General features: G+C 49.1%; 1 protein-coding gene across 1 annotated transcript; it reads left to right on the forward strand.

The window, feature by feature from the left end:
• Positions 1-8,611: 8,611 nt before the first annotated feature.
• PHALS_03308 (uncharacterized protein) lies at positions 8,612-8,867 on the forward strand (the record flags this gene model as incomplete). Its single annotated transcript, XM_024721872.1, has 2 exons — positions 8,612-8,620; positions 8,688-8,867. 2 exons carry the CDS (start codon positions 8,612-8,614, stop codon positions 8,865-8,867), a joined length of 189 nt encoding a protein of 62 aa, XP_024573005.1.
• Between the last annotated feature and the right edge of the window lie 241 nt (positions 8,868-9,108).

Raw genomic sequence — 9,108 nt, forward strand, 5'->3', positions numbered from 1 at the left:
GCAGACCAGACTATGAGCTTGCTCATGTTACAACTGTAACGTCGTCTGTGACAGATTTCGATCATTCGGAAAAGACCACCGAAGTAAGCTTACGACGACAGCTTCTTTGATGACTTTTTACATCCGCTCGAATGCCGCCCGACCAAATAATTCAAATCAAAATCTCCTCATTGTCGCACCTCAGTTTGCGGTACTGATACCTCAAGAGGTAACTAAACTCCCTCCATATCGCTAGGATATAAACAGAAGTATGGCGTAGACTAGAAAGTGCCGCGTCGTCAAGCTAAAATTTTGCGTCGTTGATTCAGCCGCTCGAAGGGCTTGTGCTGCGGGGCTGCCGTAGCTCTTCTGCCTAAACGAAGCTTATTTAAGATCAGTGACGTTCGTTCTGTACTTAGAGCCAGTACCAGTGTAGCGAATCGCAATCCGCTTACTTCAAGAGTAACTACAACCTTAACTTAAGGCTAATTAATTCTTTCGTTTGAAACGTAAACTGTATTTCTCGATAATATTTGCTTTCATATCAAATATATAGGTTTTTTATCTATATACCAAAACTTAATTAAACGTATGACTACGGGCTGTTCCAGCCACGTATTGACATGACGATGATGGTCTGGCTCTACATCCGGGATGTTGTTCTTTGAGTGTAGCCACAACGTTGTGTGATCACACGTTCTTGTGTGACTCCGTCACACTCCCCCCATCACCTACATTTCACATTTAACTGTCGCCTCGAACGAGGCTCGCGTGTCTAAGATATCATAATATCACCAGGACCTTCTTCTATTTGTCTGCTAAATGGACTCTGTGTCGAGGACTCGGATAACACCCAGCCTTGGTTGTTCCGAGAACGTCCCCGGGTAGAGCCCTTCTTCGTCTCTTAGACGCGTACAACTCCGGATAGCACGTCCGCGGCATCAAGGAAAGCGTAGGGAAGAAGAAGAGGGTGAGGTACCCAGCTGCGCAGAGCCCTGCTCGAGCTTTGCGGACGTCATGTCCGTTCTCCGAACTCTCAACTTCCGGAGGAAATGGTGTCAGCACCAATCACCTCGACGAGGCGCATAAGCAGCAGCGAAATGCAATCTGCGACTGGTGTTCGCTTCTCGTCCGCTGGTCAGTCGGTGGCTTTCATGCGCGCGTATCCATGGTTGGTCCTTGAATCTTGTGTGGAATACGGCTTCCGCTCGGCGGATCCTGCTACAGAATCGAAGTGCGCGATCACTCGATCGTTGGGCATCTACGTGATTGGGCCCCCGGTCACTACACAAGCCGGGATTAACGAGCAAAAAGCTCTCCAAGCTCGCTTCTTGGCGCTTCAATGAATCCCGATGTATACGTACCGCACTCGACTTCGTGCTCGAAGAGGAGGTGCTGCTATACCCGCGATGCGGAAGATGCCTGTGGTACTCGCGCCTAGCAAAATCGCTTGAAATGACGAAGAGCTCTTAGAGCGATGGGTGCAGCACCACCGAAATCTTTCCTCGCTGTACAACTTACAGTTGAGCCACAGGGAGGTGGACGCGCGTATGGAACGATATTCGGTTGGAGCTTGCCTAACTCAAGGCGCGTCGCCGACTTCCTTCTGATTGTCGCCCTGCGAGGTCCCTCTTGCTTCCGGGACCTCTGTGATCGTGATTCTGCGACCGCACATCTCAGGGCCATATCTTGAGCTTAGCTCATGCCCCTTCTGCTTCCCTGGCTATTGCAAAGGAGCGCGGGGCGTACGACGACGTGGAACGTCATGATCCCTCAATTCAAAAGCGTTCACGACGTCTGGGAATTCAAAAGCGTTCACGAAGTCTGGGTAGTCTTGCCGAAGCGGCACTCAAACTCCAACGAGCTCTCGGAGTCGGGGTATCCCGCCGCTTCACAAGATACTGAGTGTAACCCTGGGGACGACGTCGACCCACAAAACGATCCATCTGATAGTGATCACCACCATTCTCGTCGAAAAGAGTAGGCGTTGGAAGGCGACGACTGGGTCGATCGCCGACGGTGACTCGCGATGCGCTTCGAGCTCTTGAGAACGAGGTACGTCATAATCGGAAGCCGCTAAGCATCATGCTGAGGTTGCATAACGCTGAGCAGAAGACCTCTAGAGCTTTATGCATGTTGTGTACCGGCTGCCTCACGTTGAAGACTATCGCGCTCTGTCAAACAAGCTTCTAGCCGCGGAGAAGACGAATGTGTCCCTTCGTGAGAAAGTGAAGCGCTTGGGGCCATTGGGCATGATAATCTTTGCACCCCGTACTCAAAACCAGTTGCTGGTCCAGCATCTTGGTAACCGAGCGACTGTCGCCGCTTCGGCGCCAACGCTTCCTCGTTCTCTTTCGCCGGATCCCGGAACGGCTCAAACAATTCCATATAAAACACCAGGTGAGTGCGCATCCGTTTTGGAAGGCTGAGCGTATACGCAAGCCCACGCTTGGCCACAACCTTGAAAGGTCCGCTAAACCTTGGACGGGGCTTCGTCTCAGAGACAGCTGAAATTGCATGGGTAGAAATGTTTCTTTGCAATTAATATAACCAGGTCTCCGACCTCAAAGTTTTAACATTTACTCTACCTCTTCCGTCTGCATATTCTTTCTGCATGTCTTGGCTTCCAGCCGTCGCATCGCGGATGTGTCGTAAGACACTCAGTCTGGTAGACAGGAAATCATCGATGTCTTTACACACAGTGAGAGGGCTGACATCAGCTAGTCGTTAGACTATCCCCCACCAAGCCCTGTACCATAGGATGGCGGCGTCAGCGGGTTTCGAGGATGAACGAGCCCACTGACGTAGAATGACGTGTAGCCGGTAGACGCATGCATCGCATTGTTCAGAGCAAACTCCACAAGTGGCAGCTTACATCCAGAATTCCCCCCGTGTACATACCGGGTGTTTTCTGTAACGAAAATTGCACGTCCGTATACACGCACATACTATGGAAGGCTTCAATCGGTTTATACACCACAATGCGTGTTGCTCACTTCCAACGAGCCATCGATTTACGCGAACGAGTGGCGCTCCTGCGCTTCGGCGTCTCAGTCCAGACGCTACGAAGGACGCCTTCAACGACGCGATTCACGCGCTCAGTTTGACCTTCGGTCTGCGAATGGGCCGCTGTTGACATCGTCAACTTGGTGCTCATCACCCTGAGGGTTGAAGACCAAAACTTCTCGGTGAAGCGTGGGTCTCTATCAGAGACAATTGGCTCCTGGGGTCCATGTTGTCGAACGACATGCCACACCGTCGATAGTTGCCTGCACTACCGCAAGATGAGCCATCTTGCTCAAACGGTCCACAGAGATCACCACACCTTTGTTGCCCGCCGAACCAAGTCCATACTCATGGGCTGCCAATACCCGGAGGGTACCGGGAAACTGGCCAGCGGCGCCTCCGCATTTGGAGAGGGTGTCAGTCTTTGATACGTCTCACACGAGCGCGCATAGGTGCTCGTTCATTCGTACAGCTTGTGCCACCGGTTTACAACTCACAGAGTTGAACGTCTTCTCACGATTGGAATGACTACAGAGTGGGGTGGCGTGGGCTTCATAGGGGAGCAGGTTTTCAAATCTTCGTCGTGAGGAAACACAATTTGTGGTGTATCCTTCGAGTTGGCGCAAACAGCAATTCATTATTTAACGAATATCGGTGCAACCGTGAACGCAGTCGGCCGCGTACGCGGCGTGGATCAAATCCGTCACGGACAACGTCAACGTCGTGACATGAGTAAGATCATAATCTGGTCTGTGTGACAAATCATCAGCCAAAACATTTTGCTTCCCTGGCTTATACTCCATCTCGAAATTTTAATCTGCAAAGAAGAAGAGCCATCTGAACATCGTGAGGCGGCCGAGCCGCAGGGCATAGTGACGCATGATCTGTGTAGATCACGATTGGCTTGAAGCCGAGCAGGTGAATTCTGAACTTGACAACTGCATACTTCATGCTAGTATTTGCTTGCCGTGAACTATGTAGATCTTCTCTGCAGCCTTGAGCTGACGCGATTCGAACGCGATCACCTAGTCTCGCCCCTCGGTGTCTGTGCACAGCCGATGGCAAAGTCCGAAGCGTCTCATACGATACTAAAGGACGGTAAGGGTAGAATAACGCCAGTATTGTTACATGAAGGAGGCTGTCTTTGACCCTGTCAAAAGCCTCACGATGCTCGGCGTCCCATCACCATTCCGTATCCTTCTTAAGACTATTCGACATTAGCCGTGCCTCTTCCGCATATTTTGTGCCGTACTTGTGCAAGTAGTTGGCAGGGCCAAGCCACCTGCGCAAGTCCTTTTGGCTCCTTGGCAGTTACAATGGCCTTGATTTTAGCGGCATCCGCTCGAACGCCACACTTCCCAATGAAAAACCCTAGAATGGGGATTTTTGAAGCGCCGAAGATGCACTTATCTGCATTAGCATACCGCTTATTCGTGCGCATGCACTTGAGCACAGCGATGAAATAGATGATGTGGTTTTTCTCATCTGTCCTCTCGTGACCCGCATGACTGTGGACGAAGATGTCGCTGAAATATGTCTGTGCATTCGTCCGATGGGGGCTAAACAGTTACGTCACAAGACGATAATATGTTGCGGGTGCATTTGACAGTCCTTGGAGCATCACCAGCCACTTCCAGAGCATCCCGCTCGGAGAACTCAGCACAGTCAGCGGGATATCACTCTCATTCTCATGAGAAACGGGTAATAACCTTCGACCCAGTCGATTGCGCTGTACTTTGTACAGCCAACCATTTTGTTCTGGAGAAATCTATTTTAGGAATTGTCGTTTGTACTGGAATGGTAGCGGCATTTAGCTTATTATAAGCGTGACCGATACGCCACTTTCCGTTTGGCTTCTGGACACAAAACGTGGTTGTCGAATGAATCCTGCCTCGTGCTTCGCACGGCAAAAGGTGTCAATATCGTCACACTACTTCTTGGGCAGGGGCCTTTGGCGTGCTTCGCAGTATTTGGTGTCCGAAACCAGGTCAATTTCATGACGGATACCTCGTTCCGGAGGCAGGACCGACGACAGGTCTTTGGAGACGACATCTTAAAATTCCTTCACCAAAGAATTGTACAAATTTTAGGGATTCGTCAGGATTGAAGATCCACTTCGTGCGCTCAGCTCCCTCTTGGTGTTCTCCAGGACAGCTTCATCCAGAAGTGACGACGAGTTGATATCCTCGTCCAGTCGTATAATGACAACTCGGCTAAATTGGCTGCCTTCAAGGCACCACCAAACCCTTCAAAGGACATTTCGTCCACCTCAAAAAGAGCAGCTACCGCGGGAATAGCCTCAAGCTAACGTCGCCGTCTTCCTCTCCCGTCATACCGCTGACAACGGTATATAGCTGTGAGCTATAGTCTACGGTAGACACACTCTGGGTCAGGGTCGTCTTGCAGGTTTCGCCTTCTCTCTCTCTTTAGAGATTTATCGTTTCGTCGAGACCAGTGGGAATACACCCTCAGCGGTGTCCAGTATCCCCACTCCTTGCTTGATCGGGGCCTTGATGTTATTAACATAATTCGATGAAGAGCTGCAAGCTTTGCAGTCTCTGTCCAGTGGATAACGCGCCACTCCATACCCATCTGTAGGGACTTGCCTAAGATGCATCGGACCTCGTCCGACCGTGCCACTTGTAGCATGCAGCGACTGCTTCTAGACGTGAGCAGTGCTCAAAGGATTACGTGCAACTCCATGTGCATCCCTGGGGGCTCGCTCTCGATGCCTCGGCCGTTGGCCGACCATACCACGCATGGCATGCAGCGACTGCTCCGATGCGCTCAGGGGGTTAGGTGCCAGTCCACGTCAGCCCACGGGACTCCTGCTTGATACACCTTCGGTGTTTACCAATTCGGATACTCCGATCTCTAGCACGTTGACCGTCTTGGTCCAGTGCTCGCGCCAATAGCGCTTTTGCTTTCAAGCAGGGGTGGATTCATGACTCACCGAAGCTTCACTAGGAGACGTGCGCGTAGCACCCAAGGTCTTCGATCTTCAATCAACCCATGGCTCAAGGTGTTCCATCCACGCCATACCAAGGATGAGGTCATACCTTGATTCCAAGTCAAAGACTAAGCAGCGATCCACACTATCAAAGCCAAGACATTTCATTTGACACGAAGGCCCACAGGGACCCTTGGCACAAATACACAAGTCTTCGTCGCTATGCGAACAGTGACAATGTCACCCAACCGCGCCTTCAGCGCTTCAGCATACACCTGACTTCCTTTGATCGCAAAGCGTCGAGCATAATTGCCCGACGCGCAAGAATCGATCAGAATTTATCAAAGCCCTTCACGGTCGCTGTCACGACCAGCAGACCCGGCTTGCATATACGTTCCGTGTTCAAGAGAACGGAGCTCTTCGGGTTTGGGACCTGCTGACCTCTACCTCCTTGAGGCTCAACAGAAATCAGTTCTTCCCCAGTAGGCGTCCCCGCGCCTACTGGCCGTTGTAGTTTCCCCGCGACAAACCAGAATACTAGTGAGAAGCGGGACGTCGAGTCGATCAGCCTTAACGCGCCTTGCACATGGGACAACCAATCCAAAGGTGACGGATTTTTCTACAGACAAAACACCGTCGGGTTTTCGGACGCTGCTCGGCAGCTCGTAGCTCTGCCCTCTCGTCCTCAGTATAGCTAAGATCCATTGTCTCAGGCCCGCTTGACGAGCTGCTAGGGTGTGCATTCCAACAAAGTCATGTCGACTTAAAGCTGAATTCGGCATTCAATTCCACAATCACCGCTTCTTCAGAAGAAGACGAGTGCAAACGGAAGCCTTCCATTCTAACCACACTAGTGCGGAGGCCCTTCATAAAGACGTTCACTGTGACCGCCTCGGGAAGAGGATCGGCTGCCGAACCGGCAATGAGAGTGCGCAACTCTTGGACAAAGTCCATTAACTGCTTCTTGCCCTGTCGAGCAGCAAGGATACGCGATCACACCCGATATGCCTTGTTAGGCGGTGAGAACACTCGTAAAAGCTGCAGGATCAAATGCGTCCAGTTGGAAATGCCGCTTCAACCTAAGTGCCGCACGTCAGTGACCATTCTAGCGCTCGACCCTCGAGCTAAAAGATAGCTAGCGCCACGCGCTGTTGCTCGGTCTGGCGTATGGCAGAAGCTGTAGCCATCTCAGCCTCTGCAGGAGATTCTCTCCATTCTTACCCTCGAAAGACTTAACGCTTGCCATGAGCAGCCTTGGTCGGGAGGAGTCATCCATCGTCGACGGGCGTCATGGACGCAGTCGATGTCGACGTTTTATTCTCTAGGTGCTTTAGTAGCGCATTTTCATAGCTTGTAAACGCCTCTAGGCGCTTGTCGCTTCAGGTCCTTGCGAAGCGATGTGTCTCACACCTTCGGGGCCAAGCAAAGACATCAGCTTTTAAGCCCGTCCTGCATGCCCTGGGCCAAACAGGATAACTACTACATCCTCAGGGAGGGTCAGCCGTAATGAATCATGTGTAGATTGATTGACTACAAGTGTTACCAAGTGCAGCTGGGCTGTCATAGCTCTTTCGCTTAGAGGAATTTTTGTTAAGGTCTGTGACATCCGTTCTATACTTAGAACCCATACGTGCGTAGCGTATCGCAATTTACTTACTCCAAGAGCAATCATTACCTCAACCCAAGGCTGTTTAAGTCTTCCATAAAAAAACAAACTGTACTTCTCGGATTATTTGCGGCAAAGGTGCCTATACCAAAATCTATAGGTCTTTTTAATAAAATATAACCATTGGCTGTTTAAGGCCCGTCCCGACTTGTTGTTTAAGTGTACTCACATCATTGTGTGGTCACGCCATCTTGTGTAATCCACACCATCTGGTGCAACCTTTACGACTTGCTACCAGGTGTAAGAGGGCAGTCCCTCAAGCACAGCACACACACTTGTGCGACGACAAAGCGATATTCGGCTCGACTTAGATGCAGAAAGATTTTGTTGAGGGCTTGAAGGCAAATTTGCGACCAGATTAAAAAAATATTTTCTAGATCTACATTCAAACACTCCAAGAGCTTCTAAATGGTTTACTAATAGCAGCTCGGGCTGCTTTAGATCTGATTGATTGTATTGAATGCAAACCCAAGCTTAAACTTGTCCACAATCCAGGGGTGTAAAACGTATGAACTTCGAAAAGTTTGAGCTCGAACAATCGTGGAAAGTTCACAGCAGAAGTGGCCACCAACTTCAAAAGACAGCGATACGTTGGTCTCATTACCGGTACAAATCCCTGAGTTAAACCAGAATGTTTGTGACTTCATAGAAGATGTCACATTTGCATGTGGGGACAGCATACTGTAATCCCTTTGCTATAATTTTCTTACCATTTCTATTATAATTGTAGTATATGTCTAAATGTATAATTACAAAAAAAAGAAATTTGCAAGAGTTATTAACTTTAGATGCTCTCGGCTTCAATCCTGAATGGAGAGTACGAGCCCCACCTCTGTGTATGTCAGTACCAACTCTATGAATCAACTTTCCGCAGCGTAAAGTGCTCCCGCACTCGTCATCTTTATTGGAGCCGATGCTTTGGTCGCTCTTAATGATCACAATTAGACAGGTATTTTGTGAAATTCATACAATTCTACAAGATTGTAATTACTATTAAATTACTTTACATTATGTTCCCAGTACACAAATTCTCTAAGCTCATAAATAATGTATTTGCTTCAATACAAAACCCTTTTCAGTGCATAGTGTGGGGCAAGACAAAGTGTAACGTTATCGGTCACCCTTGAAGGGAACGGCATGTCTTTGTCCGCGTCTCATTCTGACTCAGGAAATGCTCAGCGCATGGCTTGCGTAAATGCACGTCGTGATAAGCGGAAGCCACTAAATACTGATGTAGGGCATGGTACGACCGCGATTTTTGTGTGAAAACAATGTATGGAATAGTGTTACGGTCGTATTTTAATTTTGAAATTGTATATTTATTAAGAGAGAATAAAAAAAATGCCCCAACTTTTGCCATATATATAAAAAATATCCCAACTTTTCAAAAAATAAAAAAATACCCCAGCACGTAAATTATCACCGGACAGCCGTAATATTACACAACATAAGATGTATTGTATTAGGAATGAATGAGCATAATTTAACAAAATACCCCACAATAACA

This window comes from Plasmopara halstedii (genome assembly GCF_900000015.1).
Source record: "Plasmopara halstedii genome assembly, contig: Scaffold_218, whole genome shotgun sequence".
NCBI lineage: Eukaryota > Oomycota > Peronosporomycetes > Peronosporales > Peronosporaceae > Plasmopara > Plasmopara halstedii.